General features: G+C 35.3%; 1 protein-coding gene across 9 annotated transcripts in view; it reads left to right on the forward strand.

Annotated features, from left to right (window-relative positions):
* The window catches only part of ST7L (suppression of tumorigenicity 7 like), a 112,990-nt gene that overhangs the window by 21,502 nt on the left and 71,337 nt on the right, over nt 1-20,151 (forward strand). For 8 of the 9 annotated variants that reach the window (XR_004973245.1, XR_004973248.1, XR_004973247.1 and 5 more), the window contains 5 exons: nt 3,371-3,525; nt 5,211-5,308; nt 5,557-5,671; nt 13,466-13,538; nt 14,678-14,780. Coding sequence is in view for 4 of the 9 variants with exons in the window: in XM_036342990.1 (XP_036198883.1) it covers nt 3,371-3,525; nt 5,211-5,308; nt 5,557-5,671; nt 13,466-13,538; nt 14,678-14,780 (544 nt within the window). In the remaining 5 variants the exon portion in view is untranslated. The remainder of the gene's footprint in view (nt 1-3,370; nt 3,526-5,210; nt 5,309-5,556; nt 5,672-13,465; nt 13,539-14,677; nt 14,781-20,151) is intronic. The other variant, XR_004973246.1, reaches the window with a different exon arrangement.

Raw genomic sequence — 20,151 nt, forward strand, 5'->3', positions numbered from 1 at the left:
GCTAAGGCAGAGTTATAAACTGGCTGATTGAATGTTGAAGGTGTGCCCCAACACATACACACACAAACACACACAAAGCCACCTGCAAAGACTTGTTTTTGGTTCCAAGTGTTTAGGGCAATCTTTACCAAATTTACTGGCTGCCCAGTAAGCTGAAGGAGTACTGCCATCTTAACCATATTGGCCACACATGATAGAGAATACGAACTTTACAAAATAAGTCAGAAAGTCACTAAACAAACAACTACAATAAGCAGTAACAACAAACTTTGGGGAGGAGAAGAAATCTGATTTTTAGAGTTTCCAGATTATAATATTCAAAATTCCCAGTTTTCAAGAACAAATTACAAGACATGCAAAAGAAACAAAATATGCCCCATACACAGAAAAGAAAGGAAATGAATAGAAATTGTCCTTGAGGAAGCCCAGACTTTGTACTTTCTAGACAGAGTCTTTAAATAAACTTTTATTTTTTAAAATGTGTTTTTAATTGATTTTAGAGAGAGACGTAGAAAGAGAGAGAAACATTGATGTGAGAAACACCAATCGATTGCCTTCCACATACATCCTAACTGGAGATTAAACCACAACTTGTGTATGTGCCCTGACAATCAGACTGGCATCTTTACAGTGCATAGGGGAATGCTCAACTGACTGAGCCACACCAGCCGGGTCTAAATCAACTATTTTAAACATGCTCAAAAAGGTAAAGGAAGCCATGTACAAAGAATTAAAGGAAAATAGGAGAATTATGTCTCATCATTAAAAAGTAGGTAGAAAGAGATAGAAATAAGTAAAAGGAACTAAATAGAAATTCTAGAGTTGAAAAATATCACCAAAATAAAAATTTTTCTATATGAATACAGCAACAGATTTGAGCAGGCAGAAAAAATCAGGAAACTGAATTTAGATCAATTAAGATTACCTAGTCTGAGGAGAAATAAAAATAAAGGAATGAAGAAAATGAACAGAACCTAAGAAACCTTTGGTACACTATTGAGCATACCGATCTATCACTATTCACAGATGACATAATACATGCAGGATATTGTAAAGAATATATATACACACACACACACAAATTATCAGAGCTAATAAATGACATCAACAAAGTTGCAAGAGACAAGATCAACACATAAAAATAAGTTGTATTTCTATACACTAGCAATGAACTATCTGAAAAGGAAAATAAGAAAACAATTCCATTTACAATAGCATAAGAAATATTAAAATACTTAAGACCTTTAGCTCAGCTGATGTGGCTCGGTGGTTGAGAATGGACCTATAAACCAGGAGGTCATGGTTCCATTCCCAGTCAGCGCACATGTCAGGGTTGCAGCCTCAATCCTCAGTGGGGGGCAGTCGATCAGTGATTCTCATCATTGATGTTTCTCTCTCTCTCTCTCCCTCTCCCTTCCTCTCTGAAATCAATTAAAAAAAAAAAAAAAGAATAAGTTTAACCAAGGAGGTAGAAGACTTGTACACTAAAAACTAAAAAGTATTGTTGAAAGAAGTTAAAGAAGACCTAAATAAATGGAAAGACATCCCATGTTCATGGATTGAAGACTTAATATTGTTAAGATGGCAGTACTCCCCCAGTTGATCTACAAATTCAATGTAATTTCAATCAAAATGTCAGTTGCTATTTTTTGCAGAAAGGACAAGCTGATTATAAAATTCACTTAGAATTGCAAGAGATCTCAAATAGCCAAAACAGTCTTGTAAAAGAAGAATAAAGTTAGAGGACTTACTTCCTGATTTCAAAACTTACTATGAAGCTAAAATAATTAATTCATAAGGATAGACAGATTAATTTAATCCAATGTAATGAAAAAGTCTCTGTTGATTAGTGAAATCATTATATGCTTCAAATTAAGGTATTAGTTGAAGGATGCTGAAATGGTATGATTTGCATTTTCCAAATGAAAGATCTGTCTTGTCCCCAATGAAAAAGATTTTTTAAAAATATGTTTTAATTGATTTTAGAGAGAGAGGAAGGGAGAGGGAGAGAGAGAGAAACATCAATAGATTGATCAATTGGCTGCCTTCTGCATGCCCCTTACTGGGGATCAAGCCCACAACCTGGGCATGTGCCCTGACCTAGAATCAAACCCATGACTTCTTGGTGCATGGGATGATGCTCAACCAAATGAGCCATACCAGGCAGGACTTGTCTCCAATTTTTTGTTGCTATCTTGCCATCACTTTTGTTCCGTGCTCACCTTGTACTTTTATTAATAATTTCTCCCCTATTGTAATGCAAATCATATATGTAACATTAAATTTTCTGGTAGCCACATTTAAGAAGTAAAAAAATATATGCAGTTAACTTGAATAATACATTTTATTTAGCTACATTCAACATATTAATATGTTTTAAAATATATTCAACATTAAAAATAAATTGTTAATGAAGTATTTTATATTCTTTTAAGTCTTCAAAATTCAGTGTGCGTTTAACACTGACATACACTGACTGGTGTGCATCTCAGTTTGCACTAGACACATTTCAAGTGCTCAGTAACTACATGAGGCCAGTGACCACAATACTGGACAACCTATGCTTAGATAATCAGAACTAGGACGTCTCTATAAGAGAAATGAACTAGTTATTTCTGGGAATAGAAAGGAAACTTTCTGTTTCTCTTTTTTTTGTCCCCAAACAAGTTATTTTATTAGCCAGCTTTTGACTTAAAGGTTATAAAGAGAAATCTGTGTTTTGGTGGGGTGAATAAAAGGGAAACTTGGAGTCAGCACGGGTGTGACAGGTGAGAGGAGGACTGTAGGAGGAAAGGGATGTTGCAGTGCCATTGTTGATAAGGCCAAGAGAGGATGGGGCAGCACACAGAGGAAATATCAGTGTACGTAGTGAAAAAAGTCTAGCCCTGGAATATGTTTCCGAGTCGAATTGGAAAGGTGCCTAATTGGCCATGTGATATTCTTGTCAAACATCACACTTTCCTATACCTCCGTTATCCATTTGATGGATATTACAAAGTACATAGTGACTAAGAGCAGGCATGACCACTAGCGTACATAGTCCCTTGAATAACTGTTAGATAATTCTTTATATATCTTCTTTTCTCCCCTCTTCCACAAAAGGAAAATACAGGATAACATCAGAATGAATACAGAAGTAAAAGAAAGTAAAGGGAGGGAAAGAAAGATAGGAAAGGAAAAAATGTGCAATTAAGACTATACCAGTATGCCCCTAATAAATTAAAATATTGATGGAAGTTGTTTTTATTCTTCAAGAGATGGAAAATGTAGGGAAAGGCAGGGAAATATAACAAAGAACAAAGGGACATACCCAAGAGATATACTTGCTTTACTGTATTACTTAAAATTGTCTTGCTTGCTTTCTCCATAGCTGTGCCTCTGCATATATTCTACTGGCTGAGGAAGAAGCAACAACTATTGTTGATGTTGAAAAGTTATTTAAGCAGGCACTCAAGGCAGGAGAAACGATTTATAGGCGATCGCAGCAGTGTCAGCACCAAAGTCCTCAGCATGAAGCCCAACTGAGTAAGCAAATTAGAACGAATTTTTACCTGTTTTTTTACTTCCTGCAATTGGCTCTTTTATGTTTAAAACACAAAACAACAATAATAAACTTAATACTTAGAGGTAGCTACTTTTCCTAAGTGATAATCTATTCATAATATCTTTAGAAAGACTAAAGTACATACTGGCTAGAGAATGCTTGTGGAAGGAAACAGATCTGCTCTTGTTATTGAGAGATGTGCTGCTCTAAGACTTAATAGTAATTTGTTTCATGTGAGAATTGGGCTGGTCATTGGAGAACACAACTTAGAACCACGAGAGCCTTCTAGTAATGACAAGCAGCTATTACCTTTATCCTTACCTTACCCCAAGCAATCTTAGGGGGACATCAATTGGTTTGCTCTTCAGACTATATGTATCTCTATATAGTGCCAGGGAGTGGCCCCTTTAGCACAAAAACCAGCCATACTTGGCATGGATTCTTTCTGTGGTTGATTTTTCTCTGTTGTGTTTGAGATCTTATGAGCCATAGCAACTGAGGTCCTTTCTTTCTCCTTACAGAGATGCTCTCCCAATTATGATTGAGACACTTTTACCAAAGATGTTAGAATCCGTAGTACTGCTGCTTCCTGCTTTTTTTGTGTGTCCAGAGAGTTTTAGTTTCATGATTTTGGCAGATAGTGGGCCATAAATTGACATATGTTTACATAATGCATTATCTGCTAGCAGTTAAGTTCTAAATCTTTTATTTGTGGAAATTAAAATTTGGTTTACGTTTTCTCTCTAACTAAATATTGATGTATACAGTATGTTTCATTAATGCTTGTTATAAAACACAACTGTGAGAATATATGATCTTGCAGTCTGGAACTAATGAAACTGCATTTATAAAAGTTAGGCTGTTTGTCCTTGTATCATCTCAAATATGGTTGAGATAGTTATAGAACTGTTAGTTTGCTCTTTCTATAAGTAGTTTTATAGTTTATTAGTTACTATCTATTGGGCAAAAGTTTGCACTAGCCATGGGAATTTTGTCTTTAAAATCTTTATTCAGTCCTAACTGGTTTGGCTCAGTGGATAGAGCATCAGCCTGCAGACTCAAGGGTCCCAGGTTCAATTCCGGTCAAGGACATGTACCTTGGTTGTTGGCACATCCCCAGTGGGGGGCATGCAGGAGGCAGCTGATCTATGTTTCTCTCTAGTCGATGTTTCTAACTCTCTATCCCTCTCCCTTCCTCTCTGTAAAAAATCAATAAAATATATTTTAAAAAAAATTTTATTCAGTTAAAACAATAAATAATGTTAAAATAATAGATTGTTTATGCAGAAACATAAAATAATAGGGTAATGTTACTTCTCCCTATTGTATGTGTTTCTTTTATATTAATATTAACATGCATTTGTCAAGTATACACAGATTACTTTCTATATTCTCAGGTTACCTATTGGTAGAGGTGAAAGTAATTCAATATATACATATTATGCTTTTAATATAAAAACCTTCAAACATATACACAAATAGAGCAGTATAATGAACCCACATTTAATGTTCATCACCCAAATACAATAATCATTAATATTTTTCCATTCTGACACATTTAATTTTAATTAAAGTTGCCAGAGTAAGTAAATAAAATTAATGGATATGTTAATGAAATAGAAAATCATAATACAAAAATGATAGCTGTGTCATTTTTTTTAAATAGGGAGAGATACCAATGTACTGGCTTATATTAAAAGAAGATTGGCAATGTGTGCAAGAAAATTAGGAAGAATAAGAGAAGCAGTAAAAATAATGAGAGATGTAAGTGAATTTGATAACTGGACCTTCATATTCTTCAAAAAACTAAAAATGTGGTTTGAGTTGCCAGTTATTTTAATGTAGAATCATTGTTTTTTAATTGATAGTTTTTATGAAAAGATATTATTGCTTAAGGATAGAGTCTCCACAGTTTTGTTAAGAAACAAAAGAATTTTTATATCAGTGAATCTGATTCAACTCCATTGAGTTCCTTTGCTGTAATTTTAATATTTTTTTCTTTTACAATATAGTTGATGAAAGAATTTCCTCCTCTTACCATGTGGAACATCCATGAAAATCTCCTAGAATCACTTTTAGAATTACAGGCCTATGCAGATGTTCAGGCAGTCCTAGCAAAATATGATGGTGAGTGATACTTGTTTTAGTTGATCACATGGTTAAAGAATTTTTTAAAATTATGTAATCATAAGTATGATTCTATTCTAGTATTTCTGTGATTTTCTTTTATCATTCTTACCAGTCAATATTTAGAATCCATGGGTGCAAGTTGCTATTAAGAATCTTCTAAGTGATTCAAATTAAAACCACAATGAGAACCATCTCACACCTGTCAGTGAAGATGGGGATGCCCTAGCCGGTTTGGCTCAGTGGATAGAGTATCGGCCTTTGGACTGAAGGGTCCCGGGTTCAATTCCAGCCAAGGGCACTTGCCTGGGTTGTGGGCTCGATCCCCAGTGGGGGGTGTGCAGGAGGCAGCCAGTCAATGATTCTCTCTCATCATTGATGTTTCTGTCTCTCTCTCCCTCTTCCTTTCTCTCTGAAATCAATAAAGAAATATATTAAAAAAAAAAAAAAAGATGTGGTGAAAAGGGAACCCTTATGCACTGTTGGTGGGAATGCAGATTGGTGCAGCCACTGTGGAAAACAGTATGGAGACTATTCAAAAAATTAAAAATGGAACTGCCTTGCCCGGCTGGTGTAGCTCAGCGGGTGAGTGTGGAGCTAGGAGCCAAGAGACCACGGGTTCCATTCTTGGTCAGGGCACATGCCCAGGTTGCAGGCTTCATCCCCTGTGGGGGGCCTACAGGAGGCAGGTGATCGATGATGTTTCTCTCTTATCAGTGTTTCTATCTCTCTATCCCTCTCCCTTTCTCTCTCTCTAAATCAATAAAATATATATTTTTAAAAAATGGAACTGCCTTATGATCCAGCGATTACACTTCTGGATGTATATCCAAAGAAACCAGAACACTAATTTGAAAAAATATATGCTTCCCTGTGGTCATTGCTGTGTTATTTACAATAGCCAAGATTTGGAAGCATCTCAAGTGCCGTTTAATAGATGAGTAGATAAAAAAAGCTGTGGTACATATATACAATAAACGATTACTCGACTGTAAAAAAGAATGAAATCTTACCATTTGCGACAGTACAGATGGACCTAGAATGCTATGTTTAGAGAAGTCAGTCAGTAAAGACAAATACATTATGATTTCACTTATATATGGAATCTAAAGAACAAAATAAATGAACAAACAAAATTGAAACAGAACTCATAGATACAGAATATAGATCGATGGTTGCTGAGTGAAAAAGGTGAAGGGATTAAGAAGTACTAATTGGCGCTACTTCACAAAATAGTCATGGGGATGCAAAGTATAGCATAGGAAATGTCATTTCAATTGTAATAACTATGCATGGTGCCAAATGGGTACTGGAAATATTGGGGGAAACACTTTGTAAAGTATATGGTTATTATCTAACCATTATGCTATACACCTGAAACTAATACAAAATTCTTTAAAAAGTCTTTCAAAGATTTTGGGAATATCATGCTAAGTAAAATATGTCAGAAAGAAAAACTCAAGAACCATATGATTTTACTCATGTGGGATATAAAAGTAAAAGTAACAAATGGCCCTAACCGGTTTGGCTCAGTGGATGGAGCATCAGCCTGCGGACTCAAGGGTCCCGGGTTCAATTCTGGTCAAGGGCATGTACCTTGGTTGCAGGCACATCCCCAGTGGGGAGTGTGCAGGAGGCAGCTGATCGATGTTTCTCTCTCATCGATGTTTCTAACTCTCTATCCCTCTCCCTTCCTCTCTGTAAAAAATCAATGAAGTATATTTAAAAAAAAAAAAAAAGTAACAAATGAACAAACAAGACAAAAAAACACACACAAAAAAATCGTAGATGCAGACAGTAGTGTGGTGGTTACCAGAGGGAAAAAGGAGTTGGGGGAGGTAGCCAAGGAAAAAGGATGTCAAATATATGGTGATGGAAGGAGATTTGACTTTGGGTGGTAAACACGTAGTACAATATACTGGTGATGTGTTATAGAATTGTACACGTTAAACCTATATAATTTTATTAACCAATGTCACTCCAATAAATTTGATAAATAATTTTTAAAAAAGAATCTTCCTTATCAGGAATTTTGCAAGCAAAGGCCTGTAAGGAGGAACTTTTCTTCTGTCAGTATTTGTTTGCTGAATACCTACTATGAGTGAGGCACTTGGCATACAGTAGTGAACAAAAGGACATGGACTTAGCTCACGTACGATTTACAGTTTAGTGGAACAGACAGATGAATAGTAATTATATTGAAACATGATGTGTTAGCTGAGATAATTGGAAAAGCATGAGGTGCTGTGCACAAAGGACGGTACCTCATTTGTTTGGGAGCGTCAGGGAAGGCTAACAGAAGTTGCTTAGTAATATGTATGTATAGGAGTAATTCAGAATAACATTTTACAATGCTTTTTAGTTACAAAGCATAATTTATCTTATTTGATATTTATAATAATCTTGTGATGTGGTAGGACAAGAATTTTTACTATCTCCAGTTAGTAAAATGAAAACTGGAGTTGAAGATTAAGTAATTGGGTAAGGTCTCCCAGCCAGGAAGTGGCAAGCCTGAACTTAAATCCAGGTATTCCATTTCTTTGTACTAGTCTTCTAATAGTGAGAAGTCAATATAATGCCTATTTTTATTATCCTATATAATAAAAGCCTAATATGCAAATCGACCGAATGGTGGAACGACTGGTCACTATGACGTACACTGACCACCAGGGGGCAGACACTCAATGCAGGAGCTGCCCTCAGGCCCCAGGCCAGCCAAGACATGTGCCAGAGGGGGTCCCCTCCCCCTGTAGAGGCGACTGGCAGCGGTGGTGGTGGGAGGGCGGGGCCGACTAGTGGGTGGCGCCAGGCCGGCCAAGGCAAGTGCCAGCAGGGGCCCCCCAATCGCCCTCACCCTACAGATCGGCTCTGATCGCCAGCCAGGCCAAGGGACCCTACCCATGCATGAATTTCGGGCCTTTAGTTATACTATAACAGTGCAAATTTAACACAAATGGAGTTGGGAGAATTTTACAAGGCATAGCGTTTCTCCTCATTCTGAGTGAGTCATCAGCTTTTAAACCCAAGCTGCATATATCCTAACTAGCACAATGCTTCTGATCATATCTTTCACTCTAAGAGGACATACTAGTTTTATTCACACTTGTCCATTTGTAAGTTCCTACCCATTAGCTTGGGAATCCTTATGACTTGGCAGGTTTGAAATGTGTTACACTTGGAAAGAGAAGTTTATTTCTTTTAAACATCTGGAATTCTTACGAAGTGCTTCAGAATACTGTGGGCTCATGGAGAAATTTATGAGAAATTCTTTCCATATGTAACTGATCAGATGCATGGCCTGCTTATGATGCTTATGATGAACAAGCTTAGGAACCAAATATAAAACAGCAGATAGGACCTGATTCATTAAATCTAAAATAAAACTCACAACTTAGATATGCTTCTGTGTTTTCAGTTATTTTTATGAGTCCCCAGTTTTTACCATTCTAGACTTGTAAAGTTAAAAGCAATTTAGTTCTTTAGTTCTTCATTTGCCGGAACATCTATAAAATCGAAAACTTCAAAGGAATTCTGTGGCCTTACTCCTAATAATATTATTTTAGGCATTATTTTTTATTTTAGTTGACATACAATATTAAATTAAGTTCAGGTATATAACATTGATTAGGCATTTATATACCTATGAGGTAATCAGCAGATAAGCCTAGTACCCATCTGACTTCATATATAATTATTATAATATTATTGACTACTAGAGGCCTGGTGTACGAATTCATGCATGGGTGGGGGCCACTGGGGGTGAGGGGATGCAGGAGGTAGGTCGGCTGGCCCCGCCCCCAATTGGGTTGGGGGGGATCGGGGGCAGGACCGGCTAGGGGGAGGGGCTGCAGGTGATTGCGGGGTTGCTGATTGGGGCCGATTGGGCTGGTTGGCCGTCACAGTGCACGTCATAGCGACTCGTCATTCTGTCGTTCTGGTCGCTTGGCTTTTATATATATATATATGGATATTTCCTATGCTGTACTTTACATCTCAAAGACTAATTTTATAACTGGCAGTTGATACTTGTTAATCCCCTTCACCTTTTCCTCTCATTTTCCCTAACCCCCTCCCATCTGGCAACCATTAGTTTGTTCTCTGTATCTATCTGGTTATTTCTGTGTTTTTGTTGGTTCATTTACTTTGTTTTTTAGATTTCACATATAAGTGAAATCATATAGTATTTGTCTTTCTCACTATGCCTTATTTCACTTAGGATAGTACTCTAGGTCCATCCATGTTGTAGCAAATGGCAAAATTTCTTTCTTTTTTTATGGCCAAATAATATTTTATTGTATACTAGTGGCCCATTGCACAAAGATTCGCACAATAGGCCTTCCTTCCCCTGGCTGCCAGCACTGGTTTTCCTCCAGCACCCAACCCAGGCCTTTGGTCCAGCCGCAGCAGTGAGGCTTGGCTTCTCTGCTCTGGCTGCTCCCAGGCCCTCCTTTTTTTTTTTGTCCAGCTCCTCAAGCGGAGGTGAGGGCTGGCTGGAAGCCTGGGTCGCCAAGGGCCACTCCTTGAGCAGAGTCCAGGGTGGGCTGGAAGCTTGGCTTCCTCCGTCGCTGGGAGCAACCCAGGCCTCCTGCTCGCTCCAGCTCCATGGCCACTGCCATCTTCAGTCGTCTTCAGTCTTCACTTAGCGCCTGTGTATGCAAATTAATTGCTATCTTTGTTGGGTTAATTTGCATACTCATCCTGATTGGCTGGTGGGTATAGGAGAGTGACACTAATTTGCATATTTCTCTTTTATTAGTGTAGATTACTCTGTATGACATCTTTATCCATTTGTCTATTAGTGGACACTTAGGTTGCTTCCATATCTTGGCTCTTGTAAATAATGCTGCAGTGAACATAGGGGTGCATATCTTTTTGAATTAGTGTTTTGGATTTCTTTGAATAAATACCCAGAAGTTGGATTGCTGGGTCATATTGTAGTTCTATTTTTAATTTTTTGAGGAACATCCATACTGTTTTCCATAGTGGCTCTATCAGTTTACAGTCCCTCGGCTTCTTTTTTTCCACCTTCTCTCCAACATGTATTCTGTGTTGTCTTTTTGGTAATAGCCATTCTGACAGATGTGAAGTGATATATCATTGTGGTTTGATTTGCATTTTGCTGATTATTAGTGATGTTGAGCATCTTTTCATGTGTTTGTTGGCCATCAGTATGTCTTCTTTGGAGAAATGTCTACTTAAGCCCTCTTCCCATTTTTTAATCGAATTGTTTTTTTGATGTTGAGTTGTATGAGTTCTTTATATATTTTGGATATTAATCCTTTATCAGAGGTATCTTTTTTAAAGATCTCTCAGTCACTAGTTTGCTATTTTGTTTTGTAGATGGTTTCCTTTGTGGTACAAAAGCCTTTTAGTTTGATGTAGTCTCATTTGTCTACTTTTGCTTTTATTATCTTTGCCCTCAGAGATATATTTAAAAAAATATTGGTAAGTCCATTGTCAAAGAGTTTATTGGCTATGTTTCCTTCTAGGAGTTTTATGGTTTTAGGTCTTTAATCAATTTTGAGTTTATTTTTGTATATGGTATAAGAAAGTAGTCTGGTTTCATTTTATTGCATGTATCTACCTAGTTTTTCCAATACTATTGTCTTTACCCCATTGTATATTCTTGCCTCCTTTGTCATAGATTAATTTGACCATATAAGCTTGGGTTTACTTCTGGGCTCTCTATTCTGCTCCATTGATCTGTTTTGTGCCACCCAAGACCATACTGTTTTGATTATTATAGCTTTGTAATATAATTTGAATTTAGGTAGCATAATACCTCCAACTCTGTTTTTTTTTTTTCCTCAAGATTGCTTTGGCTATGTGTTTTTTGTACGGTTCCACATAAATTTTAGGATTATTTGTTCTAGTTCTATGAAAAATGCCATTGGTATTTTGATAGGGATTGCATTAAATCCATAGATTGCTTTGGGTGATATGGATTTTGACAATATTAATTCTTCCAATCCATGAGCATGGTATATCCTTCCATTTATTTGTGTCTTCTTCAATTTCTTTCATCAATGTCTTATAGTTTTAATAGCAGAGATCTTTTATCTCTTTGGTTAAATTTATTACTATGTATTTTATTCTGTTTTTTTTAAAAAATGTGTTTTTATTGATTTTTAGAGAAAGAGAAAGGGAAAGGGATAGAAAGTTAAAAACATCGATGAGAGAGAAACATCATCGATCGGCTGCCTTCTACATGCCCCCACTGGGGATCAAGCCTACAACCCAGGCATGTGCTCTAACCGGGAATCGAATCATGACCTCCTGGTTTATGGGTCAATGCTCAACCACTGAGCCATACCGGCCAGGCAGTATTTTATTCTTTTTGATGCAATTATAATTAGGGTTGTGTTCTTAATTTCTCTTTCTGATAGTTTGTTACTAGTGTGTAAAAATGCAATATATTTCTGAGTATTAATTTTGTATTCTCAGATTTTACTGACTTCATTTATTAGTTTTAATGTATTTTTGGTGGAATCTTTAGGGTATCATGTCGTTTGCAAATAGTGACATTTTTACATTTTTCTTTCCAATTTTCTTTTTATTTCTCTTTCTGTCTGATTGCTGTGACTAGAACTTCCAATATTATGTTGAATTATGTTGAACTAGAGACCTGATGCACGAAATTTGTGCAAGGGGCCCAGCCCTCACAGCCACAGAGGCTTGCCTTGGCCCTTGCAGCCCCGGCTTCATCCAGAAGGTCGTCCAGAAGGATGTCTGAAAGGTCGTTCGGCCGTCCTGTCTAATTAGCATATTATGCTTTTATTATTATAGATACGTGTAGTGAAAGTGGACATCTTTGTCTTATTCTCAATCTTAGAGGAAGAAAAAGCTTCCAATGCTTCGTTATTATGATGTTAGCTGTAGTTTTCATATATAGCCTTAATGTTTGAAGGTATGTTCCCTTTATCCCCACTTTGCTGAGAGTTTTTATCATAAATAGATGTTGAATCTTTTCAATGCTTTTTCTACATCTGTTGATATCATCAAATGAATTTGTGTTTTATTTTATTTCATTGTTTATCAAATGAATTTTTTATCCTTTGTTTTGTTTATGAAGTGTATCACAATTGATTTTTCTATTTTGTGCATTCTTTAGGAAATATTTATATAATTAATTTTATTATAGTTCCAAATTAATCTTTTATTTTATAGCAAATTATCATTTAAGAAAATGTAGAAAATGTAAAATCATGGGGAGAAGAAAAAATTAAAATCACCCATGGTTGTATTACCTGGATTTAAATATTTCTATTGTTTTTTGAATCTTAGTTTTTCTCTCTGAATAGGTAGAGTTTTTACATAGTAGTTTCAGCTATACTATGCCTTTCCCCCTGAATAGTATATTTTGAAAGCAGATTATTATAAACATTTGTCGAGTACTTTTTACCATTATGCTGAGGGCTTTCACAGACATAAGTTAATTTAATTTCTTCCAGAAAAGTACCATTTTTCTAAACTGAGGTTAAAGAAGTTGCTTATAGACAAACAAAACCTACTCCTGTCTCACTGCAATTCGCTACATGTATTAAACTTTTATACTGACTTCTGAATTAAAGTGTGACAGCAACACTAAAATAAAAAATTGCTGGTTCAAGGATGCATAGCTAGTAAATAGTAGAATCAAGATTCGAACTCAGGTCTTCCAACTTACATGTCCACATGCTTCTAGTACTACTAGTATATTATAGCTGTTGAATTTGTCGTATGAATTACTTTTATTAAAAATTGTCTTCAGATATTTTTGGTAATTCTTACCTAAACTGAAAATTATTATTACAGATATAAGCCTTCCAAAGTCAGCAGCAATCTGTTATACAGCAGCACTGTTGAAGACAAGGACTGTTTCAGATAAGTAAGTAGTTATGGGAACCACAATAATTTAGAAAGACTGCTGAACTCAGTATTATGTTTGCCATCCACTGACTTCGAGCAATGTTCACTTTCCTCTCTACTTCCTTCTGAATAACCTTGATCTTAGGAGACTCTGAGACTTCGGACTATGTGTAGTAGAAAGAGCAAAGTAAACTTTTTTTAGAGCTGAAGTAAACCTGGGCTCATATTCAAGTCTACCATATACCAGGTGTGGATCTTTGGGCAAGTTAATCAGTTTGAGTCTCTTCCTCATCTGTAAAATAAGGATAATAGTACTGTAGGGTGGTTCTGTGAGGATTACGTGTGCTAAATGACTAAAACAATGCTAGACAGAGAGTACATACTAGTATAGTACACAGTAGCTATGATGATAATGATAAGATGTGTGATAGGGGAAACAATTTCATACTATCTGTTCTGAGATTATAATTCTGAATTGTTCTGTATTCCTTGCATTTGTGGCTGCCTTTAACGAATTTCACTTTATTCCACAAATAAGATATTCAGAAACCAACCAAAAGGTTGGTTACTCTAGATTACTATTTACATGAATTAAAATGGAGTATTCACAGTCTGTTTCCTTTTCGTGAAAATTTGATAAGAATGTACTTCTGTTTTGGGAGATTCTCTGGATATCCCCATGTAGCCTTTCATATTTTATTCTCAAAATAAAAGTGTGCCTTAAATGATCTTATTCTGAAGTCTTTCGTTACCTAAATTTGAAGGTTTCCATTTCTTTCTTTCTTTTTTTTTAAAATATATTTTATTGATTTTTTACAGAGAGGAAGGGAGAGAGATAGAGAGTTAGAAACATCGATCAGTTGCCTCCTGCACATCTCTTACTGGGGATGTGTCCGCAACCCAGGTGCATGCCCTTGACCGGAATCAAACCTGGGACCTTCCAGTCCCCAGGCCGACGCTCTATCCACTGAGCCAAACCAGCTTCGGTGGTTTCCATTTCTTATGCTGCCTTTATTATATGTTGGACCAAGGCTTTAATTTGATGTTTAGTAGTTATTTGGTTTTGTCTTTGATCATCACCAGAAACTCTGATTAGATTATGATCTAAATCCATATTTTTTTAAATATTCATTTCTTAATTTTGTGGTTTTCTTACAGATTCTCTCCAGAAGCAGCCTCCAGACGAGGTTTAAGCACAGCGGAAATTAATGCTGTGGAAGCAATTCATAGAGCTGTGGAATTTAATCCTCATGTTCCAAAAGTGAGAAACTTTATGATAAAAATATTACTTTTATTTAAGTTTATCAAACTCAGGACAGTGTACAGACCAAAGTTTTGGTTTTTCGTCTCCATAATTTGAGTTGGAATTATTTTAGTCCACTATATTTTGATGCTTATTATTCACCTTAAAGGAGATGTTAAAAGTTGTTTAGAAAGGCGAGTAGGAACAGTAGTTCACTATAGGCTTTGTAATTGCTGTCAAAATAGAATTTGAAATTCACTTAGCTGTTCCTTCTAGTATAGTTTTAAAGAAGTAAAATGGCTTGGTCTTAAAGATCATTCATTTTTTAGATCATTAAATCAAATTTCCTATTACTGTGAGAGCTTTTTACATCTAAACAGATGCCTGGGTTTTGAACTATGGCTGAACAGACAGACTGAAAACAAATAGATTAAAGTGATCAATGATAGGAAATAGATTGTACAAGTCCCCAGAAAAACTGCTGAGTTGATGTTTATTTGGTCCCATCTCATTTGTCTTTATAATATGCACCTTGTAGACATACAGATTATTGGTTAATCTCTGTGTGCTATCACCCATACTTAAATTTTGGGTTTTAAAAACAATGTCCCATGTTAGGCAGTATAGAATATTCAATAGATGTATTTATGAGAAAATGTGAATTATAATGATTTATTTCAGTATAATGTATGTTGATAGAATTTGGAGGCTAATAAACATTAAAGAGATTAATCTCTAAAAAATTATCTCCAAGAAATGAAAGTTGTAAATCTGTTAGAGTGAGTAAAGATAGAGTCAAGAAAACTACTGAAATCTAAGAATGAGAGTCGTCAAATATTTATATCATTCTCTTACTAACTGATATTGGTCCCATACATTTAAATAAAATTTTTATTATGAATTATAATACACATACAGCAAAGTTTATGCACAGAAATGTGCATCTTATTGATTTGTTATAAAGCAAATTAGTGGAAACTACCACTTACGTTAAGAAACAACACTGCCAGGCCCCAGAAGCCTACCTGACTGCCCTTCCAAATTACTCCTTCGCTCTTACCTAACGCTACCCATTATTCTGACTTCAGTTGTGTTCATTTCCTTCTTTTCTTATATTTTTGGTTTATACTTTTTGTTGTTGTTGTTGTTGGCTGTATAAAACAAGGAATGGTCCCTCTTCTTTTTATCCTGTGGAATAATTCATGTAAAATTAAAATTATTTCTGCCTTAAACAACTGGTAGAATTAGCTGATAAAACCACTTGATTGAGAAGGATTTTTATTATAAATTTTATTTATTTAATTTAATAGTTTAATTACAAATTCAGTTTCTTCAACCATTCTATAACTATTTAAATTTCTTGTTTCTTTTTTGTGTTGGTTTTGGTGAGTTGTATTTTTCTAGAAATTTACCTCATCAAAATTTTTAAATTCATTGGCATGAATTTTCATAAAACCCTTTTATTACCTTGTTAATATTTGTGGGATTAGTTATAATATCCACTTTTACTCTTAACACTAGTTACCTATTTTTTTCCTCGATCAGATTCTCCAGGGATCTATCCATTTTATTAGGAGCGAAGAACTGAGCTCTGGCTTTGTTGTTTCTCTCTACTATTTGTTTCTGGCTCATTCATTTCTACTCTTTATGACCTCCTTCAACTTTCTTTGGCCCTATTTTATTATTTTTAATTCATTAATAGTCAGCATTTGTTGTTACTAATATATTTTATTTAAGTCTGTAAACCTCTTTCAAAGCACAGTTTAACTGCTTACTATGTAATATTTTTGCATAATTTAGTTCAAAATATTTTTTACATATATTAGCACTTTATTAAGAATAATTCCAAATGGGTTATGAAGAAGACTTATTCATTTGAGTTTGACACGTTTTCCAAAAACTCTTAATGAAGTTATGTTTACCAATAAACAATGAAACATCAGCAAAACTATCATACCAGTATACTGGGCAAAGAATAAAGCTGATACCAAAAGTAACATGCAATATAAGAGATACATCATTAAGAAAAATAATCTGCTGGGTATTAAAAATCATCTCAAGCCCAGCTGGCGTGGCTCAGTGGTTGAGTGTTGACCTATGAACTAGGAGGTCACAGTGGTTTGATTCCCCCTCCGGGTCCACGTCCGGGTTGCGGGCTCAATCCCCAATGTGAGGCATGCAGGAGACAGCCAATCAATGATTCTCTCTCATCATTGATGTTTCTCTCTGCCTCTCTTCCTCTCTGAAATCAATAAAAAAGTATTTTTAAAAATCATCTCAATATGAACTCTTTGCTACCAGCACAGAATTAATTAGCTCTTGAATCCAAACCATGCCAAGGTAAGCTTGGCTGATGGAAGCCAGGAGTCAATAATGGGGGTAGAAAATAAGTTCCCCAGTGCAACAGATCTCAATTGTGTTTTGGAGCATTTCCTTGGCTGATACAAGCAGTATTAAAAAATTTTTCTGGGCCTTAGCCAGTTTGGCTCAGTGCATAGAGCATTGGCCTGTGGACTGAAGGCTCCTGGGTTCAATTCTGATCAAGGGCACATGCCTGGGTTGCAGGCTTAATTCCCAGTAGGGGGCATGCGGAGGCAGCCGATCAGTGATTCTCTCTCATCGCTGATGTTTCTCTCTCTCCCTCTTTCCTTTCTTCTCTGAAAATCAATAAAAATATATTTAAAAAAATATTTTTGGCAAATGATATAAATAGTCATTTTACTGAAGAAAACACATGAATAGCTAATAGGCACATTAAAGATACTCGGCATTATTGACCATCGAGAAATACAAATTAAAACCACAGTATGATATACTTGATACCCACTAGAATGCCCATATTATCAAAGACTGGCAATACTAGCTGTTGGCAGGAATGTGGAGAAACTTCATACATTGCTGCTGTACATGTAAAATAGCATGACTACTTTGGAAAACAGTTTTGCAGCTAAACATATGTACTTACTGTATGACTTATCATTTCATTCCTAGGTATCTACACAAGAGCAATGAACACATATTTTTATACAAAGACTTGTATGCAATTGTTCATAGCAGTATTGTTCACAAGATCCAAAAATTTGAAATAATCCACACAGGTGAATAAATAAATGAATTGTGATATATCCATAAAATGGAACACTTCTTAGCATTGAAAAGGAACAAAATATAAATACATACAACAATATAGATGAGCCTCAAATAAAGGAAATCAGACACAACATATTGTATGATTCTATTATATGCAATTTCTAGAACAGGTGAAAATGTAGAAACAAAAAAGCAGATCAGTGGTTCCCTGGGACTGGCGGTGGGTGTGGGGATTGATTGCAAACAGGAACAAGGGAACTTTTTGTGGTGATGGTTACACAACTGTATAAATTACTAAAAATCATTGAACTATATATACTATACTTACATGGTGATCTTGTTATATGTGAAATATACCTCAATAAAACTGTTAAATATATATGTACACATATATACAAATATATAATGTGTATATAATTTAAAATCATTTTTATTTATAGGTAGAAATTTACCTATTTCCCCCCCAACTTGATGTCACAGCCAGTTGACAGTTCAACTCTATTAAAATATACAGCTAAGTATCACCTTACATTATTGTTTGTGGATAGACATTTTAAGCAGGCTGTTATCAAACAGGATAATATCCCACTTAAATAACACTAGTGTTATATGAACTGGGAGAGCTCTGGAATTTGTGGCTGTCTGTGTTTGTTAGGATTTTACAAGTGATGAAGTATGTAAAGGTTCTCTCCCCGCCCCCAACCCCCCTTATGGTCTCTATTCCTAACTCTCAGCTACAGCCAAGCAAACATAAAGGCTTTATGGGCTTTATCTTCATACTTCAACTGTGGGTCATAATTTATTTAACTTAACAAACAGTGATATTTAAATATATATATTAAATCTTTTAATCTTACAAATTTATTATGCAAATTTGTCAAATGTTATATGAATCTTACCAGTAAAATGACAAAGGATAAAGCTATTTTAGCAGGAAACATTTTTTGGCAACTTTCCACATAACTACAACAGAAAGGCTATAGGTCTAGAGCTATGCAATTTGTTAAAGCTGGAAACTATTAGATGTGCAATAGAGAAAGATCACATAAATCTCTTCAGGCTATGAATTTGCTTTAGATATTTCATTAATATTGATTGCCTGTACAGATTTTTTTAATCTACTGAATGAATTTCAGTGTACAGTAACTATAATAGTAATAGTTAAAAATTAGAACAGTATATTTTCATGGTTTTTGACTTGTTCTTCATGAACTAACTATGGCTTTGGTTCAGCAAACATTTTCTTTTTTAGTCACCAAACAAAAAAAGGATTGTTTATCTTTAAGCAACTATAGAAATGGTCAGATTTTTTATTTTACAATAGAAAATCTTTCATATCTTTCAATGATTTCACAGCATTCTATTTCAGTCATTCTAATGTCTCATATTCTGTATTATCCCACCATCAAGGACTTTTATAAAAAGTGTTCTTTTAATTGAGATAATTCACATATGACAAAACTCACCTATTTAAAGTACATATTTCAGTGGTTTTTACTATCTTCACAAGGTTGTATGATTATTGCCACTATCTAATTCTAGATCATTTTCACTACTCCAAAAAGAAACCCTGAACCTATTATCAGTTACTCCCAATTCCTCCCTCCTCCAATCATTGGCAACCACTAAACTACTTTCTGTCTCTATGGATTTGGAATCATACAATATTTGGCCTTCCGTGTCTGACTTCCACTTAGCACAATATAGCGTGCCATGTATCAATACTCCATTTCTTTTTATGTCTGAATAATATTCCATTGTATGAATATACCACATTTTATTTTTCCATTTATCAATTGATGGACAATTGGGTTGGTTCCACTATTTGGCTATTATGAATAATGCTGCTATGAATATTCAGGTGCAAGTTTTTACACGAACATATGGTTTCACTTCTCTCGTATACATACCTAGGAGCGGAATTGACAGATCATATGGTAATTATACGTTTAACTTTTTGAAAGATGGCCAAACTGTTTTCCAAACTGGTTGTGCTGTTTTACCTTCCCACCAGCAATGTGTGAGGGAGGCTCTAATTTTTGTGCATTTGTGTCAACACTTGTTATTGTCTGTCCTTTTATTATAGTTATCCTAGGAGGTGTGAAGTGGTATCTCATTGTGGTTTTGGTTTGCGTTTCTTTAATGATTAATGATGTTGAACATCTTTTTCTTTTTTTACTATTTAAATTTTTTTTAGCACCTCCCCCCCCTTGAACATCTTTTTTAATGTGCTTATTGTCCATTTGTGTATCTTTTTTGCATAAATGTCTATTCAGGTCCTTTGTACATTTTTTAAAAT

Source organism: Myotis myotis, unplaced genomic scaffold (assembly GCF_014108235.1).
Source record: "Myotis myotis isolate mMyoMyo1 unplaced genomic scaffold, mMyoMyo1.p scaffold_m19_p_18, whole genome shotgun sequence".
Classification (NCBI taxonomy): domain Eukaryota; kingdom Metazoa; phylum Chordata; class Mammalia; order Chiroptera; family Vespertilionidae; genus Myotis; species Myotis myotis.